Raw genomic sequence first — 20,752 nt, 5'->3', positions numbered from 1 at the left:
GGTGAAAAATTGAAACAGTGGGATTTGACCTTGTCTCAAGTGAAGTTTGCATTCAACAACATGGTGAACCGCTCGATAGGGAAGTTCCTGTTTTAAATTGTTTATGGTCGAGTACCCCGTTACACACTTGACTTAGTCCCTTTGCCTAGTCTCCCGAGCATAAGTGTTGCAGCAAAACATATGGCGGACTGAATTGTAGGCATTCATTCAGATGTGCAAGCCAAATTGCATACCTCGAACGACAAGTACAAGGTGCGTGCCAACCAACCCCGCCATGCCATGTTGCCCATGTCGGATTTGGGAGATTCCATCAGATCGATGGTTAAAAGTCCATTTTATTTTCATTTTATGATAAATAGTAAGTTTTAATTAGATCATAACTTTTGATCTTTTGAGTTGTAGGAGTAGTGCCCAACATGAAAAGGGTTTTAAAAATTAGGAGAAAACTTGGTCAGGCCAAATTGGAAACTTACCAATTTTGACCCAAAACCATGAAGTCTAGTAGGAACCATGACTGTGTATAAATAGTTAGTTTACTATTTATAGTAAGTCACATTTTTATGGAGTTTGAGTCTATAACTTCATTCTAGGTTCCAGATCACTATTTAAAGGATTGTAATTTTGTTTTTTCTATCAACAATCAATATTTTTTTTCAAATTTATTAGAAATTATTTCTATTTTCATCCTCAGAGAAATTTGTGGGTTGCCCAGAGAGCTTCTTGGATTCAGAGTAATTATCGTCTGAGGAAGACTGTGATCCACCTCATCACATCCCTCGCATCAGATACAAAGTAGGATCCATCAAAGAAATGTTTCAGGGTGATGATTGTAGGCAACCACAGCTGTCCATTTTCAATGTCGTTGATTGGACAGTTAAGATGATCAGATTGGCTTGTACACTGTACACCATTGCTTGATCCTAGTATTATTGAATAAATGGTCCAGATGGAAGATATGTCACCCCATGTGCCTTTTAAAACTTTCAGGATGGACGTTAGCAAAACCCCTTATATATTATTTAATACTTCTAAACATTTACTAATACTGAAGAAAACTCAGGAAAACTCGTACAAGTTTTTAAGAAACTGGCCAGAGATCCTGAGTTGACTTGACTCAACTAGGTTTTGAGTCGAGCGGCGCTTTTTTGTTACTCTAGATCCCAGCATTATATACGAACCATCCACAAAAACACGATAGGCGAAAGGAGAGCTCCTCCATGAAGAGCTAAGCGGCGGAAGATGGCAACTTCTTCGTTTAGTGCAACAAAGATAGCAACATATGGCAGCATGGTCTTTGTCCAGATTATTACATCTACTTACGTAGTGATGAGCAAGGTCATACTCATACAAGGAACAAGCTCTACTGTTTTTCTTGTCTACCAATTCATGTTAGCCACAATCGTTATGGGAGCATTGGCACTCATCCTTGAAAGGTAAAGAAGAAATAAAATGCAGAAATTGGAACTGTTTTTTTTTTTTTTTTTTAAAAATATATTTTATGGATTGATATTAGACTGCAGAAGTTAGGAATGACGATCTGTTCCTTTTTCTTCATGTGTTCATTTGGTTGGTTGCAGAAAGAACAGGCCTCCTCTCAAAATACCAATCTTATGCTGGATTTTTCTACTAGCTTTAGTTGGGTATGAAAAATCTCTCTCTCTCTCTCTCTCTCTCTCTCTGCAATAAATTCACTTTCAAGAATCTGAGGGCTACTTCCTCATTAAAAGTATTGAATTTAAATTACAAATTCGTCATTTCCTATCTATTCCGTGAATTATAGAAATTCAATCTGATAGGGAATCCAAATGCTTGCTGAGTTAGATCTATGGACAATACACTGCCCATTTTTCAATTTGCACGTATTTTTTATTGACGAGTTCTCAAGTCCAACTGGTTAGATCATAAGTCACCCTCCACCCAATCGGATAACTTCCAGCCTATCATGTGTGTGTGCGACATCCAAACCTTCCAATAGGTTGGCCCCAGAATGAGGATTAAACTAGGCAAACATTAGCCCCATCCACTCATCAGGTGAACCACACCATAAAACACAATATCTAGCCACTGACAAATAACAAAATACAAGCATGGTCCCACTGAAAAGTAGATGTGGCTGAGTTTTTGCACAAGGTGACCCTCATGATAGGGAAAACCTAATGGAAGGGTTGGATGTCACAAGAGCATAACAGGTAAGTTATCTGCTGGGCGAATGAGAACTCTTCGTCCAACCGGTTGGAACCTTCTCTTTTTTAATTCTTTCACATTTATTTATGAAATTTTGGTGTTAATGCTTTGTAGGATAACATTAACACAAAACCTATTGTCAGCCTGCTTGTACTACATCTCAAGTACAATAGAAGCAGCAGTTCTAAACATGATCCCTGTATTCACCTACATCATATCTATCATATCAAGGGAGGAGAAGCTTGAAATCAACACCTTGTGGGGTAAAGGCAAGGTGTTTGGAACCCTAGTATCTGTGACAGGTGCTCTGACTCTCATCTTGTGGCATGGGTCAGCTGTTGTTCTACTGACTTCAAACTTGGGAGAATGGGTGCTTGGGTTGGCTATGGTTGTTGCTGGAGTGCTGGCATTTAGTACATGGATTATATTGTTGGTGAGTTTTATACTCTTCTTTATGCACTTTATTGTTTTGCATGTGAGCATGTTAGGTGTAGGTTTAGGTCGTATTTTTCACATTTATATATACTAGTAAAATGTATGTGAATTGCACATGAGACACATTTCAAACTCCATTAATAATTATGGGAAAAATATTAAAAGGAGATTGGTATTTTTCCAAATGGAGAAATCCAAATCCCCGTAGGATTTTCTAAGATTTTAGTAATTTTTTCAAAGAAAAGAAAGGAACCCTTTATTTTAGAAGATGTTCATAGGATTTTTTTTTGTTTTCATTTAGTAATGAAGCTTTTCAAAGTGATCGTGATTTTGGAAGTCACCAGAAATTATAAATCATAAAAAGGAAAAAGAAGGATGTAGTAAAGCTTGTCTTGTAGTCCAAATATCTGTGTTTAAACGTTTGCATTGTGCTATTTAGGCTGTAAGCGTGGACAATACTTCAATGCCTATTATGGATTGGGGCATTTACTAAAAATATGGCAAATGAAAAGGTCACAACAGCATATGGCCAAAAAACTTAAGAAGATTCAATACATGTTCATATTAAACTGTAAATACTTGTAGCTTGCCTAACTCACGCTCGCTCTTTTGGTTTCCTTGTAGCTCTTACGATAGGAAGGCCCTTTTAGCGAGGCCTTCCCGCATCTCAAGCTGTAAATACTTTTTGCTATGAAATATGATGAATGGTTAATTAAAAAAATTAATTAATTTTAAAAAAAAATTAAATAAATAAATAAAATATATAAATAAAAGAAGAAGAACAAGAAGAAGAAGAAGAAGAATAAAACAAAATCAAAAATAAAGATGTTCATATTAAACTGAAAATAAGCCAAATATTGAAGAAGCACGGATCATCCAATGGGGGTTTTCACTGCAGACTATCCAGATTTAGGCATTTCATATAAAAAGTTTAGATCACTAATGATAAAACCATAGGTTCCTATGCACTAGAGGGCGAATCTGTCTTGGCCTTACAAGGAGGGTCTATGCTTCATCAATCCAAACTGTTGATCCTAGAGTCAATGAAAATGGGAGATGGTACAAAATTATCCTGATTGGAAGATCAAGGAGTTAGGATCCTCTAACCTGGGTTTTTTTTTTTTTTCAACGAGTCACCCATCCAAGCTAGGTACTGCCGGATTAACAATTAGGATCATCCAACCATGAACCCATATGCATATAAGGGGCCCATTAGGAAACTATCAACATTCTAATGAGTCGAGACCGTATAATTTATGTCTCTTAAAATAGTGTTATAATTTAGGGACTGCATTTTCGAAAGTGTAGTAAGTTTTTATTAAGAATGCTAGGAATACATAGAAGATGTGGGAGGTCCGTAGAGATCTACAAAGAGACATATATGTATCCATCAAAATATCTGTGTGTATATCTATAGTTGTGCATGTACAACTGTACCTACATATCTTATTCTCTAACAAATAGAAATGGATTAGTTCAAGGAAACAATAGCCTAGCTCACGTAGGCATTGGGGGCCCCATCCATCTGGTACACCACCCCTTGGCCTTATCCCAGAAAACAAGCTAATTGAACATAGGCAGGACACCATATAACAGTATAAAAATTATACCTAAACTCCTTGAGTTTTTGAATATTGTGATAATTTTCAGCTAATTCTTTAAGGATGCATGTGAGATGAATGGATTGGATGGAACATAAACACCAAGATGGGTCGTATATATATAAAACTAATGGCTGACATGCATATCCCAACTTCTTCCTCTGGTGTGCCTACCTGAGTTATAGATGAGTTTTGGGCAAGAAGGTGAACTTAAGGCATCTTGCCAGATGGATGGGGAAGTTCAACAGACGTGGTACTTAGTAAACGTGATGCCCTCAACCTACCAGGTACCGCCAGTGTCACCCCTGCAGTTTTCCATCAATACAATAAATGGATAGTAAGAATAAAAGTTATTATTATTTTTTTTCCCAAAAAGAATAGAAGTTACTAAAAAAATCTTAATTTTATCAGGGTGGTTACGTATTTTCATTGGAGCAACAAAACTAAAGGAGGCTTGGCTTTTTGGAGCAGTACTACAGACTGCTCGCATCCTATATGGTCATTTTGGTGAGGTTTTCTAGAGTACACCGGACGTGTTGCAATATCATACGTTTACACGTTGGGACTAGCTGATGTAGAGTGGGTCGCCAACACTTTCATGCCCAAGATAGACCAAAGAAAGCCCAATTGGAGGAGGAAGTGATCAGGACCGTCAAAACTCTAAAACATACATATCTTGCAAATCGAAATGAGTTATTCAATGTACCCTATATGATTTTGGGGTAGGAGAAGCTACTTTAGCCACTCAACTTTGCCATGTTGGGTTGCAAACACCGAATTTGCGAGATTCCATCAAACCAACGGTCGAAAATCCTTTTTAGTTTCGTTCTTACTATTTATGGTAAGTTTTACTTCAATCATAACTCTTGATCCTCACAACTTTAGGAGATGTGCTCAACATGAAGGTGATTAGAAAAATTAGGAGAATAACATGGTTAGGCCAAATTGGATAGTTACTATTTTTGGCCAAAAACCAAGAAGTCGTAGTAGAAATCACGACTGTCTATAAATAGTAAGTTTACTACTTATAGTAAGTCACATTTTTTTAGGGAGTTTTGAGTTGAAGTTCGATTTTGAGATTTCTTCCTATGTTTGATATCACTATTTAAAGGATTGTAAATTCTTATTATTATTATTATTTTTTTATCATCAATCAATTTATTTCAAATTTATTAGAATTTATTTTTATTTTCTATCTCCATGTGGATTCGAAGAATAAAAGTGAGAAGTCCAGAGCGTAGATTCGGAGTAATTATCCCCTTAAGGAAGATGGTGATCGGCCTCATCATGTCCATCCATGCATCACTAGCCTTCCTTGGTGATGGCCAACGATTAGAAGTTCTTATAGTGGATCATTTGACTATTTTCTTTGAATATGGACGGTCTCGTTAACTTTTGTTTAATCAAAAGGCTGTAATATTTTAATATGAGAGTTTTGTTGGTTATCACCCGTCCAAGGTGTGCCCCGTCATATAGACAGTTACAGAATCCATATTCAATGGCGTTCCTATGTATCTTACCACAACATGTAGGGTTTGTTTTAGCAAAACTCCATTTTAGAATGATATCATCCTTTTCTCTTTATTTATTTATTTATTTATATTGGATAAACATCCTACCTTAAATTGAATTAAGCGGGTGGAGTGGGAAATGGTATATACCACCTTCAATCCTTTGTACATTTGGCATGTGGATTGTATCAATCGGAACCATCCATGTAGTAATACATGCCGTGGATGGCAAACGTGTGAGAGACCACACTGAATAGAAGATTATATATATATATATATTCAATCAGTATCATTCAAACCAATGGAAAAAACAAACATCAATTACCAAATCAATCATCGAGAGTGTCGATTTGGATTGCCTGATAATTGCAGTTTTTGACTACCGACCCAGACATGATTGGCCTTGCTAGATGGATGGTGGCGCTGGATGAGTTCCACTGCCATCTGCACTTCGAGTGAGCACTTTACAGAGCTCTGATTGCACCGACTCAAACTAGCTAATCTTAGCCCTTATTTTATGTTAATGGTCTTTTCCAATATTCGCATGACATAAACATTGGACCATCTGTGTCTGTAGCTGAATGGTCACCTTCATCTTTTGGTAAGTAGAGACAACGACCACCACTGACTACTAATAAATATGTGTGGGGCCCCATGTTTAATCATCATCTAATACAATTCATGTCCTAAACAGTGATACGTCCCTCTCATTTGTCACTTTCCTCCTATTCCTTTAATTTTAAATTATTATTTTTTTAATTAAATTTTTAGCCCTTCTACCTTTCATTTGCTTTAAGAGCCCATTGCCTTATCCTACACTTAATAAATAATTCAATTCGATCATGATCAAGGGATTTATTTACTAATTTAAGGTCGTTTGAATTTGCAGAGGCCCATTTCCATGAGATACCCAGCTGAGCTCTCCATGACTGCTCTGATGTTCTTCTTTGCGACATTACAAACAATGGTTGTAGCTGCAATCACAAGCCATAAAGCATCGAAATGGTCGCTTAAGTGGGATTTAGAGCTGTTAAACATCGTATTTGGTGTAAGTTCTACAACCATGATCAAAATCGAAGACTAGCTTTAAGTATATTTTCCACAGCAGCCAAGGTTTTGAGTATCATCTGAAACCAGTGCTTGTCGCTCGATGTGTATCATATCGCCCATGAATGTATCAGCCTGTATCGACCTCAAACTGCCTGATACAGGTCAACACGGAAGATACAGGCGATATCAGCGATGAATGATATACGCGGATTTTAAACCTTGGTTGCAGCCCCTTAATTAAGAAAAACAAAGTAACATAAAAATGACAAGTCCTCTCAATGATTTGATTCGAGTGGACTCGTGTACTCAGAACTTCTGGACACTTAAATATCAATAGAAAGCATATATATATATATATATATATAGAGAGAGAGAGAGAGAGAGAGAGAGAGAGAGAGAGAGAGAGAGATCCTTACTTCCTGCTCCAATAGGGCATAAAGCTTGGTAATCCACACAATTGATTTGTTAGGATCAACTGTGGATAGACCATGGTTCAAAAAATATCCATGATGGGCAACTCTCACCTTCTCTGAAAAGTGGAGAATTTGTCTCTCTCGTTGAAATGGAGAAGTTCTCTTATATAGAGCTCATGGGTTCGAGTACCCGTGTGGGTGTGTGTTAAAAAAGAAAATTGAGAAGCTCTTTTATAGAGATGGTACAATTCTAAAAATAGAATAAACCTAGCCTAAGAAAATATTACAAAATCTAACCAATTACGAGATTAATTACAAATAAAGGATCTATTTACCAAGTGTTGTTATGGGGAGAATGAGATCGACCTATAAAAGAAGGTCAGGTCTGAACCTTACACTCTCAACCAAGTGTAAGATAAGTCCTTCCGTTCGCCTCTCTCCACGGCAAAAAGATTGAGAAGGAGAGGAAGAAAAGAACACTACTTCTGTCGATTCCAAGATCTCCAGAGTTTGTCAGGAGCGCCCCGTTCCTCTGCTCGACCAAGGAGATAGGTCGGCTTTATCCAGCTCGGCATTACCTAGGTCAACACAACCCTGGATTGTATTGCTCGTGCCGTGAGGACTCAGGTCGACATATCCCAAGTCGGTATATCCCGAGTCGGTACATCCCAGGTCGGCACGTCCCAAATTGGCACACTTCGAGTTGGTTCAGCCTGCCTCCTATCGAGGTTTGACCGCATCCACCCGAGATCTTAGCCAAAGATCTAGGGAACTTATTGCAATAAAATATCCATCCGAGATCCTTAGAAGATATCAGCGACATGTTCGGGATCCCGAGATCTTCGTCGAGGATCTCGGGAGATTCACTACGCATCCAGATCCAAATCCCTCTACAATACGCATCTACTAAATAGGGGAATCTCCTCTATTTCACCGCTTCTCCTAAGCTATAAATAGAGGTACCTCTAATGGAAAAAGTTATGCACAATATTTAGCTCTAAACCTTCAATCCTCGACCAAAGCCAGATCCCTTTCCTCACTTAGGCATCAGAGGGTCCCCTGCTCTAGCTAGGGTCTTCCTTGTTCATTCATTGTGCAGGTAAGCAAGACCAAAAGAAGCTAACCAAATTTATATATCAACAGTTTGACGTCATATGTGGGAACAACATCGAAAGTCGTTCTCATCCCACTGTATCTTGATAATGGTGAATAGGAACAATAAAGCTCCAACCTCTTCTTTTGCGCCCGACCTCACACCGCCGGTGCAGTCCACCAGCCACTAGGACTCCTCTTCCCAGCTGCAGGCTGATTCTGTGCTTGCGGGGCCGACACAACAATCCAGCAATTGAGGAGGACGACTTGTCTCCCTCAAGCAATAAGTTAAGATGATTAACAACAACATGAACTCCATGAAATAGTTGTTGGAACAACTACAACCCTGCCCCACACAAAAGAATGGGTCAGTAGCATGACCAATGATTCGAGAGCTCCCTGAGCCGTCTGATGTGCCTGTTGTCTCCCGCCGGAGCCGACAACTCAGAAAAACAAGGCCGACACCTTCCCACGTCTCTGGAACCGCAACACTGGCCGCTTCCGACTTATGCCATGAATTGGATAGAAAAAAGAGCAACAAAGCACCCGAGGTCGCGGCTGAAGTCATGGCTGAAAGCGGTGACCCCTGGAAAGTCAAACTCAACGACTTGCGAGGTCAGATCAATGACATATAGTAGGCCTACCGCTCGAATGTCCCGACCTCGTTGAAAGCAATACTAGAGGAAACCGAGCCTCCATTCACTACCAACATTATGCACGCACAGCTCCCACTAAGGTTTCGCATGCCTAAGATAGCTCTATACTCCGGAACCTCCGACCCGGCCGAGCACTTGAAATCCTTCAAGGATTGGATGGAATTGCATGGCGCATCAACCGTTATCATGTGATGTGCGTTTTCACAGACTTTGACTACTGGAGTAGCTTGGAAGTGATTTAGCAACTGAAGCCGCAATCAATCAGCTCTTTCATGCAGCTCAGTAAAGCCTTCATCACCAACTTCATTGGAGGGAAGGAAAGCCTTAAGTCTGTTTCTCATCTCCTCAATATATTTGATAAAGAAGGCAAGCTACTAAAGGATTACATCAAGCGTTTTAACCTGAAAAACATGCAAGTACACACACATTTAAAAGAAATTGCTCTAACCGCCATGATGGGGGCCTTAGGGAAGGAAGATTTCTCTTTTCGCTCAACAAAAATCCTCTCCTGATTATGGACGACCTCGTCAATAGAGCCTAGAAATACTCTAACACCAAGGAAACTATCACTCTATGAAAGGCTGTTCAGAATAAAGGAAACTTGGCCAGAGAAAGACGACCTAAAGAAGAACCCACCTCGGCCAACGACAACAAAAGGAGGAAAGACAATGAGCCTCCAAGGATCTATCGCCCGAGTAGGAGACCTGACAGCAGATTCATCTCGTACACCCCTCTCAACGGGACGACCGAGAAAATCCTTGCGGAAGTCAGAGACAAATGAATCCTCAAATGGACGAACAAGATGAAATCCGATGCAGATAGACAAGACAAGCAAAAATGTTGTCACTTTCACTAAGACCACGACCACTCAACTAATGACTATTTTGACCTAAAAGAGGAAATTGAAGCTCTCATCCGTAAAAGGCACCTGTGCGAATATGTCAATAGAAACGAAGAACAAGCTGACCAGAAGAATGAGCAACTGACCAACAATGAACGGACTAGGAAAATTGCATAATCTTCGGTGGACCTACCATAGAAGGATCGGAAAGCCCACACAAGAAGCATCAGTTACCCCAGCTCGGAGCATCAGGTCCTCACTAGCAAACCCCTGAAAGAGTAAACGATAACGCCTTGTGATCTGACCTTCACAAAAGAGGATGCCCGAGGTCTTCACCGCCCCCATGACGACGCACTCGTGGTAACCATGACTATAACTAACCGTAGAGTGTTTCATATCCTAGTGGACAATGGTAGCTTGGTAGACACCCTCTTCACCGAAGTATTCGACAATATGGGAGTTGAGCGACCCCGACTCCGAGCCATCAAAACTCTCGTGCTTGGATTTGTAGGAGATAAGGTCACATCAGAAGGATTAATTCAACTCCCAGTCACAGCTAGAGAAGGGTAGAACCAGACAATAACCAAGATCGACTTCTTAGCTAGTGGTAGAATGCCCCTCCATCTACAACGTCATTCTCGAACGACCTTCACTTAACACTCTTCAGGCCGTTGTGTCAACATACCATCTCGTGATGAAATTCCCTACTGAAAATGGTGCCAGACTAGTTAAGGGAGACCAACAAGAAGATCAGCAGTGCTATTCGATGGCATTAATGACCCAACATCAGGCAATGGCCATCACCTATCTCGATCCCTGAGAAGACTCTATTGAAAGAGGGCGCCCCATGGAAGACCTCATACTCGTCCCGCTCGACGACTTCGATCCGACCTGAACAGTGCAGATCGACTCATCCCTGACACCACAATTACGAGATGAAGTTATGAGCCCCCTTCAACAATATGCCTACGTATTCACATGGTCTCATCAAGACATGCCCATCATCAGCCCAAAGGTTATGGTCCATAGGTTGAATGGAGATCCCAATTATCGACCATTCCGATAGAAGCGAAGAGCATTCGAACTCGAACGATATGGCGTAATCGGAGAAGAAGTCGAAAAACTCCTCAAGGCCAACTTCATCGAGAAAATTTATTACCCAGACTGGATAGCCAATGTCATATTGGTTAAGAAGTCCAATGGGAAGTGGTAGCTCTGTATTGATTACACCGACTTGAACAAAGCCTGCCCCAAGTACAGCTTTCTGCTCCCCAGGATCGACCAGCTCGTCAACAGCACAACTGGACATGAACTCCTGAACTTCATGGACACCTACTTAGGCTGCAACCAAAATGATATGCATCCATATGACAAGTAGAAGACGACTTTCATTATAAACAAGAGGCTTTACTGCTATAAGGTCAAGCCTTTTAGACTGAAGAATGCAGGGGCTACATATCAAAGACTCGTTAACAAAATGTTTACCCGTCACATTAGGCGTTCCATGGAGGTTTACGTCGATGACATGCTCATCAACAGCATTAAAGTTATAAACCATATCTCCAACCTTAAAGAAATGTTCATAATCCTGCGAGAATATCAGATGAGGTTGAATCCAAGCAAGTGCGCCTTCGGCGTTATCTCAAAGAAATTCCTTGGATTCTCAATCATCAAGAGAGGGATCGAGGCCAACCCCGAGAAAATCCAAGCTCTGCTCGACATGAAACCACCTAGGATGATAAAAGAGATCCAGTTCCTCACAGGAAGAATAGTCGCCATGAACCACTTCGTATCTTGAGTAATCGACAAATGCCTTCCCTTTGTTAAGCAAGTAAAAGGAAACCAAAAAATAGAGTGGACATGCGGAAGAGCGTGAGCTCACCTTTCAACAACTCTAGCAATACTTGGGATCGCCACCATTGCTCTCTAAACCTAAGAAAGGAGAACATTACTACTATACCTAGCAGTTTCAACAGCGGCAGTTAGCTCAACCCTCATTAGAGAGCAAAAAGGGAAATAACTTTTGGTGTATTACGTCAACAAAGCCTTGGTCCTCGTTGAAACTAGGTATCTAGACATAGAAAAGCTGGCTCTGGCCCTTGTCATCTCGTCGCATCGCTTACGACCATACTTCCAAGCCCATACCATCGTCGTCCTAAGTAACCAACCTCTTCACCAGGTGCTCCAAAAGCCTGAGGTATTTGAGAGACTTACAAAATGGGCAATTGAGCTAAGTGAGTTCAACATCAAGTATCAGCCCCAGACAATAATCAAGGGCCAAGTAGTAGCCGACTTCATCGCTGAGCTCATACCCGAGAATGACTTGGGTCCTGCCAAGCTGGGACCCAGTCCTATCACCGACCCGGGTCATGCCAAGCCGGGTCATGCCAAGCAGTGTCGTGCCTAGCTGGAATCAAATCGTAACATCTAGTTTGAGTAAGTTGAACATCAGACGCCCGACCTAGATCAACCAACATGGACATTGTACGTTGATGGTTCATCCGATTCTAAAGGCAGTGGGGCCGGCATAGTCTTGTTGGCCCCTGACTAGACATGCATACAATATGCCTTAAGATTTGAATTTCAAGCATTAAACAATGCAGCAAAATATGAGGCATTGTTGGTCGGGCTCAAGTTGGCAACAACCATAAGAGTAACATTTGGAGATTGTGGCAACTCAAAGCTCGTCGTCAACCAGATAGCTAGCGAATACCAAGCCAAAAAAGAATGAATGAAAGCCTACTTGCAGAGAATCTGAGAGCTGATTAGTAAATTCTTAGAGTGCAAGATTAGCCTGATCCCTAAGGCATAGAACTCTAAAGTGGACATGTTGGTAAAGCTATCCTCGGCAGTCAAAAATGACATCCCTAAACCAATCCCGATCAATTTTTTAAGTGAACCGAGCATCGGCGAACCCAACCTAGGCACAGTCCTCCCGATAGACTCGAAGCTGACTTGGATGGACTCGATAATTGGTTACCTCAAGGAGGGAAGGCTGCCCGAAGCTGCTGAAAGGCATGCAAGCTTCGAGCAAGAGTGGCCCGCTATACCATGATCGGAGACACTCTTACAAAAAAGGATTCTCACTCCCATATATTATATGCCTCTGACCAGACGAACCAGAATATGTTCTAGAAGAACTCCATGAAAGAATTTACGGCAACCACTTTGACAGTCTAGCCCTCGTCCACAAAGTCATCTAACAAGGATACTTCTGGCCGACCATCCAAATGGATGCACAGCAGCACGCTCGGAAATGCGACAAATATCAGCGGTTCGCGATGATACCTCGATAGCCTCTTGAGCAACCGACTCCTATAATTGAACCATGATCGTTCGCCTAATGGGGAATCGACATTATTGGCCCCTTACCAACTGGAAAAGGGTAGAATACATTTGCGGTCGTCGCAGTCGATTATTTCACCAGATGGGCAAAGGTTGAGCCTCTGACTAAGATCACAAGCAGAAAATTATGGACTTCATCTGGAAGAATATCATATGTCGGTATGGAATCCCCCACACAATCTTTTGGGACAATGAGAAACGGTTCGACAATAAGCAATTCTGGGGTATGTGCGATAATCTCGGCATCCGAAATGTCTACTCATCACCCTAGCACCCGCAAGCTAATGGACAGGTCGAAGCAGTCAACAAGATCATCAAAAACCACCTCCAAACAAATCTTGAGAAGGATAAAGGAGCATGGGTAGAAGAACTTCCCAATGTCCTTTGGGCGTACCAAACTATTGCCCGAACGCCCATAGGGGAGACCCCTTTCTAGTTGGCCTTTAGGGCAAAGGTCGTTATCTCAGTTGAGATTGGGCTACAAACTGCTCGGACCCACTCCTATGACAAATGGTAGAATGCCAAACAAATGGCGCTGGATCTCGATCTGTTTGAAGAAAGAAGGGAACTAACCCGAATCAAGGTTATTGTCCGATTGCAGTAGGTCGCCCATTTATACAACTTAAGGGTAAAGACAAGAATATTTCGAGTTGGAGACCTGGTCTTCTGCTGAACCTTCGAAAATACTAAGGAACCTAGCTCGGGAACCTTGAGACTAAACTGGGAAGGACCCTACGTTGTAACAAGGAAAAGCCAACCAGAATCGTATCGACTTGAAGACTTGGAAGGACTCTTACCACACCTATGGAATGTTGAGCATCTCAAGATCCACTATGCATAAGGGCTAAGCTGGCCTAAGGCCCCCAAAATCTGTGTTTTTTGTGTTTCTAGTCTACAAGGAGGAACTATTACAATAAAAAAATCCCAAGGTCGGGACGAGTTTTGTTTTCTACTTTCATGTATACAAATAATCCATCTATTAAAATCTATTAAGGGCTTCCCGCAATATAAGGGAAGAATAACCCTTACTAATGGCCCGACCCTTCAAGAAAGGGTCAGGCCATGAATTATCGCCACTACTTGAGCTGCACAATTTGTGGAAAATACGATACTCTGAAAACACGGAAGTATCCAACCTACGGAAGTGCTTGACCAAGAATCATAGATTCATAGGGTAAAAGCAACTAAGGGCTCAACCTCGACACAAAATGCTGACATACCCGTCGTAAACTTTACCAATCTACTCAAACGACCAAAGCAATGAACCAAAAATATCTTTTTCATTAAAGGAAACTTGGAAAGAGTACATTGTAAAAAAGTTAAAAGTTACAATGAGAAGGGGACAAGAAGGCATCATGGTGACATTGTGGGCTGCTCGGAGGGTAAGTCTTCTGGGGGCACCTCAAAATCGAAGTTGGCCTCCTCAAAGGCCAAGAAGTTAAAATTGGGATACTCCCCCTTTATATCCTCGAGGCACCTCTTATACTAGGTTCCATATAGGGCGTCTCTATCCTCCGTATACTCCTTCGAAGACTTGAACTCCTCCACGGTGATTGCTTGGTTCGAAGAGATAGTTGCCTGGGCCTCCTTGATCTTTACGTTAAAGGAGCGCTTCAGCCTAACCAGGTCTAACTTCCACCACGACCCTCTCCAATGCGTCGGTAAGCAGCTTCTTTAAGGCCTCTAGCTCGACCGCTGAACTCTCCGCCTAAGTTTTCAAGGAAGCCTAAAGATGCTTGGCCTCCTCATGAAGTCGCTCAACTTTAACACTGCCCTGTCCGGTCTCGGCGCGAAGTTACTCGACCTCGACCCCCTTCCATAGCAATGCCTCCACCTCTTTGACTTTCATTTGGAGGCACAATAGCTCCCGATGCACGTTAAGCAGGGAAGGAGAGTACTACAAAAAAGAAAAGGGTAATGTTGGACCAAAGCAGGAAGAAAGTGACAAGATCTCGAGGACAGAAAACTTACATTGAAGAAGAGCTTCACCGGCTGGTCAATGACTCCATCTTACGGCGTATCCATCACGAGGGAGAATTCGACATTAAGAACATGCCAATCCACCTAGGGCAGGAGGCTCTCTAGTGTATCCTGAGCCAACATGGGAGGCCTCTAACCCCCTCCACCCTGACTACCAGACGGGCCCCTTGCCTGGGGCACAGGAAGCTCAGCAGATGCCCACATGACCACCTGGGCCCAACAGTGGTAGCAAGAGCCAAGGTCAGCACATCTTCCACGACCTCCTGGGCCATAGAGGACGGAGGCTCGAGCTTCCCCTTACTTTTGGAGGTTTATTTCTTCCACTTCTGACGAAGCTTGACAGGGGGAGGTGCCTTGCGCTTCAAGGGTCTCGCCTCAGGCATGGCTGTACAAGTAAAAGGGTTAGCGACAAATCCACAAAGTACACTAAATCCTAAATAAGCAAAAGCTATACCTGTCAAGACTGAATCAAGACTTGATTTGAGCAGAAGCTCAGGTACGAGAAGCTCCCTCCAAGATCTCAGCTCGGTGCCCACTGACCTCGCTTCGGCAATCCGAGCAAGAGCTTTTAGGCCCGACACGGTAGGATACTTGGGAAGAACTACCAGAGAAGAACACAAGTCAGAATGGGAATGACGACCAAGTGAAACAAAAGGAAGATGAAAAGGAAGATCTAAGCTCGGATGTACCAACCTAGCATAGTGAAGGAGGTCGGGACCCACGAACGTAGCTCAACTATCTCTGCTGCCTCTCACTCCCCTGATGCCCGGAACCACTTATTCTTCTAGTTCTTATTCGAGGTTGGGACGTCTGTAATTATGGCCCTCTCAGACCCCGCCAGGAGGAGAAATAATACCAACCCTCATGAAGAGGGTTAGATTTCACCTTGTATAGGTGGAGAAATTCTTCCATGGTCAGCTCGGGCTGGTCAAGCTTAGACCAGAGGACAAATGACCCCACCAACACCCTCTAGCCATTTGAGATCAGCTGCCCAGGAGCTAACCCCAAATGTGCAAGCACCCGCCTCACTATTCGCTGAAGGTGAAGCCTAATGCCACACTAGAGGGTGACTGAGAAGATAACCACCTCACCCTCAGGAGGCGCATTAGGAAGCTCGCCTAGTGAGGGAACTCGGAGTATCATAGAGTCTGGAATGTGGTACCCCGACCTTATCCGCATCAGGTCAGCCTCCTTCAGTATGGATTCGACTGGCCCATTTTCTTTCTCCTCCGACGAGGATTCGACAAGTCCCTCCTCCAGAGGGAAAGCTTCCTTCGCCTCCTCTGGCTGCTCCGTCGGGGACCGTTCAATTACCTACGGCACATGGGTTGCACAAAAGTCCCTATCGCTCATCATCATCAATGGTGATGGTGGGTTCGACATTCAACGAAGGTTGTCCACCCCACCATCACAACCACAGGTCCCCTCGGCAGATTCAAAGTTTTTAGCATGGCTGTGGGCCCAAATCACACGAGAAGACTCGAAAGAAAAGAAGAAAAAGGGGAGAAGGACAATAGTTTTGGAACGGAGCTCGTCGGGAAAGAAGGCCTTCAAGAGACCGTTAAAGTTCACGCCAAGGATTGTCTGAGTGCAGAGAGACGGACAAACGGGCAAAGCAACAACATGAAATAAAAATCTGCTCGATTAGGTCTTCCCCCCATTATAGAAGAAGATGGCCATATAACATTAAATGTCACATTCATTACGACCGTCAGAACACTCCTCGACACCCATGCATGGACAAGTGGAACCCCGTCGTTCAACACACGACCGCACGACCAAGAGTGTGCTATGTGTCACCGCCCCACTGGTCGGATGTTAAAAAGACCCTCTAACAATGCACATGACCTCGATCCATGAGCATAGCGTCTCGAGCACCACGTGTCCTGATTGCACATTAATGAGGAACCGACTAAACACCTCTGGTTGTAACGGCCGTACTTGATTAGGGTCTGACCTACTTCTTAAGCCCACTTCTCAGATTTGGAAGTAGGGGGCTTACTGTTATGGGGAGAATGAGACCGACCTATAAAAGAAGGTCAAATCGGAACCTTATACTCTCAAGCATGCGTAAGATAAGCGCTTTCATTCCCCTCTCTCCACGACAAGAAGATTGAGAAGGAGAGGAAGAAGAGGCATGGTCGCCCTGGGAATCTGCGTCCTATACAGAGTCCATGGCCGAAGAACATGCATGTAAGAACACTACTTTCGCCAATTTTGAGATCTCCATATTTCGTCAGGAACACCCTGTCCCTTTGCTTGACTAAGGAGACATGGCGACATTATCCAATTCGGCATCACATAGGTCGGAAGAACCCTAGATGGTATTGCTCGGGTCATGCAGACTCAGGTCGACATATCCCAGGTCGGCATATCCCAAGTCGGTATGTCCCAAGTCAGCACACTTCAAGCCGACTTAGCCTACCTCCTATCAAGGTCTGACCACATCCACTCGAGATCTTAACCAAAGATTTAGGGAACCTATTGCAATAAAAGATCCACTCGAGATCCTTTGAGGATGTCCGCGACATGTTCAGGATCCCGAGATCTTCGCCGAGGATCTCAGGAAATTCACTACACATTCGGATCCAAATCCCTCTACAATACGCACCTACTAAATAGGGGAATCTCCTCTATTTCACTGCCTCTCCTAAGCTATAAATAGAGGTACCTCTAATGGCAAAAGGTCCACATAATATTTAGCTTTAAACCTTCAATACTCGACCAGACCCAAATCCATTTCCTAACTTAGGCATCGGAGGGTCCCCTGCTCTAAACAGGGTCTTCCTTATCTATTCGTTGTGTAGGTAAGTAGGTCCAGAAGGAGCTAACCAGATTTTTGCATCAATAATTGTTTTGAGAGTGAAGATTATAAACACCCAACTTAAAGTTTAAACATTGAAATGAATTTGTACCAAATGATTTTGTAAAAAATATGAAACTTGCAACTTTGAAGGCACATAAGAAGTCTTAATCAAGCTGAATTGAATTTTTTCATGAACAAGATGATAGGTAATTTGAATATGCTTAATGTGTTTATGAAAAAGTAGATTTGTAGTAATGTGTAAGGTAACTTGGCTATCACAAAATAAGAAGGCAGGTTTGAGATCCCATATTTGAAGACAATGAAGAAGATAAATGACCCAAATAACTTCATAACTTGTAGCAGCCATGGAACAATATTCAACTTTAATCAATGAATGAGAGTCAATAATTTGTTTTTTTTCCTCAAGAGAATGAAGAATCAGCAACTTAGGTACAATATCGAATGAGAGACTATTGTATCATAGGGCAACTAATCTAATCAGAGTCATAGTAGCCTTTGAGAACAAGGGAATTAAATGAGGACATAAATAAGCCCCTTCCTAGAGATCCCTTTAAGAAATGAAGAACACGAAGTGCGGCTTCTAAATGAGAGCATCAGGGATTGATCATGATTTGACTCAAGATCTGTATAGACCATACAATATATGGTTTAGTAATTGTGAGATAAATAAGTCGACCAAACGATATTGAGTGGGATATGGAAAAAGGTCACCATCAATATTAGTAAGTTTAAAGTCTTCATCAATACGCAAGCAGTAGAACGAGCTCCAAGTAAACCATCATCGGACAAAATATCAAGGGTGGACTTATGTTGGTTTAGGAAAATGCCCTGTCTTGATTGTGCAACTTCTCAATCTCGAAAAAATATTTAAGTGGCCCAAGGTCCTTGATTTGAAAATGTTAATGGAGAAAACATCATCATTAACATATACCAATTCTACAGTGAAGATGGATCCTTGTTTGAGGGTGAATAGAGAATAATTTTCCTTCAACTGAACATAACCACCACCTTATAAAGTTGTGGAAAACTTAGAAAATCATTGTCAAGAGGCTTGTTTGAGCCCATAAAGACTTATTGAGACAACAAATACAAGAATTTTCCTTTTGAGGAAAAATTAGGAGGAAGAGACATATAAACCTCTTCATCAAGATCACCATGCAAAAAGCATTATAGACATAGATTTGGTATGAAACCATTAGAAAATTGCAACAACAATAATGAGACAATATATACTAACCATATTGGCAACAGGAGCATATGTCTTGTAGTAGTCAAGTCCCTCTTGTTGGGTATATCCTTTTGCAATGAGACGACCTTTATGACGCTCAAGAGCATGATCAAAATGAAAATTTAGCTTGTAAATCTATTTACAACTAATGAAAAGTTTACCGAGTGGTTAAGGGCGAGTGTGTTCAAATATTATTTTGCTTAAGAGTTGCAATTTAAGTTATCATTGAGTTATGCCAATAAGAATCCTTCGTAGCATGTGAATAACTTGCAGGTTCTACCAGAGAAGAAATGTTAGCAATGAATGCTTTGTGTGAGGGAAAAATTTTGTCGTATGAGAGAAAGTTAGCTAAAAGAATTAAAGTCACCTTCAAAGATGTCATGGAATGGGTAGAAGGCATGAAAATATTTGTGTGGTGGAAATCATGATGCTAAGCCAGATACGTTTTTCATGGTTCGATTGGTGAGGTTGTAGAATGGGAGAAGAAATGGGTTCCAGTGGTGTATTGGACAGAGGAGGGAAAGATGTAAGAATTGGTGGTAACTCTTCATTTGGAATAGGTATGGGATGAACTAGAGAAGGTATATTAGATACGTCAGCATAAGAAAAAATGTCCTCATAAAAAATAACATCTCGTGTTGTGAAAAAAAATCATTAGAATTGAGATTGAAAACTCTATATCCCTTTTGAGAAAAAGGATAGCCAACAAAGAAGTATTTTCAACCACGAGTTTGGAATTCACCCCCCAATGAGTAGCTATCATGGAAGCGTAGCAAAGACATCCAAAAACACGAAGATGGGTTTAAGATGATGATTTGTTGAAGAGCGCCTAAAATGGAGTGTTGCTCGAAAGGAGAGGGGTGGGCATGCAATTAAAATGTTAGGTGGCGGTTAAGATACATTCACCCAAGAAGTCAAGAACAATTGCAAATGGGAGTGAAGGGCACGAGCAATTCCAAGGATGTGATGGTGTTGCATTTAACAACACCATTTTGTTGGGGATGGAAATACATGAATGTTAATGAATAATGCCCAATTCTTGAAAATATGCATGAAGATCATTAGTAAAAATTTGATGCCATTATAACTACGTATTTGTTTAACTTATTTATTAAATTAAGTCGTAACTATGACTATAAATGATTTTTTTTTAAAAAAATCTTAGTATCGGATTTAAATTGCATGAGATATGTCTATGTATCATGAAAAAAAATTCATCAACAACAGCTAAAAAAATATCCAACCCCTAAGTAATTACAAATGAAAAATCTATTTACAAATGTCCAATCAAATACTCTAGTCGATGGCCTACAAATAGATGGTTGGTACAAAATATGTCAATCAGCCATAATAATGGCAAAAAGTTTTAAAATCAAATGTCTAGAATCTTCACTCTTTTGTGACACCGAATGATGAGGGATGTTTTTGGTGAAAGTTGTTGAGTACAGATCTATTCCACCCATCTTGATAGGAGTCACCCAATCAAATCCCACCATGTCAAGTTAAGAGGGATATTCTTTGTGATTCGATCAACAAACAATCTACATCTAGAATGTGAGTAAGAGACATTTATCTAACCATTGGATTTG

At 41.5% G+C, this 20,752-nt stretch overlaps 1 protein-coding gene across 2 annotated transcripts in view; it reads left to right on the top strand.

Moving 5' to 3' along the window:
• Positions 1 to 771: 771 nt before the first annotated feature.
• Positions 772 to 20,752, top strand: part of LOC131240081 (WAT1-related protein At3g30340-like) — a 58,300-nt gene continuing 38,319 nt past the window's right edge. Inside the window, exons 1-4 of one of the 2 annotated variants that reach the window (XM_058238115.1) lie at positions 772 to 1,433; positions 1,578 to 1,640; positions 2,299 to 2,617; positions 6,621 to 6,779. In XM_058238115.1, the coding sequence (XP_058094098.1) occupies positions 1,240 to 1,433; positions 1,578 to 1,640; positions 2,299 to 2,617; positions 6,621 to 6,779 (735 nt within the window). In that variant the 5' untranslated portion in view covers positions 772 to 1,239. The remainder of the gene's footprint in view (positions 1,434 to 1,577; positions 1,641 to 2,298; positions 2,618 to 6,620; positions 6,780 to 20,752) is intronic. The other variant, XM_058238114.1, reaches the window with a different exon arrangement.

This window comes from Magnolia sinica, chromosome 3 (assembly GCF_029962835.1).
Source record: "Magnolia sinica isolate HGM2019 chromosome 3, MsV1, whole genome shotgun sequence".
NCBI lineage: Eukaryota > Viridiplantae > Streptophyta > Magnoliopsida > Magnoliales > Magnoliaceae > Magnolia > Magnolia sinica.
The sequence above is the reverse complement of the archived record's forward strand: the minus strand, read 5'-3'. Positions and strand labels throughout refer to the sequence as shown.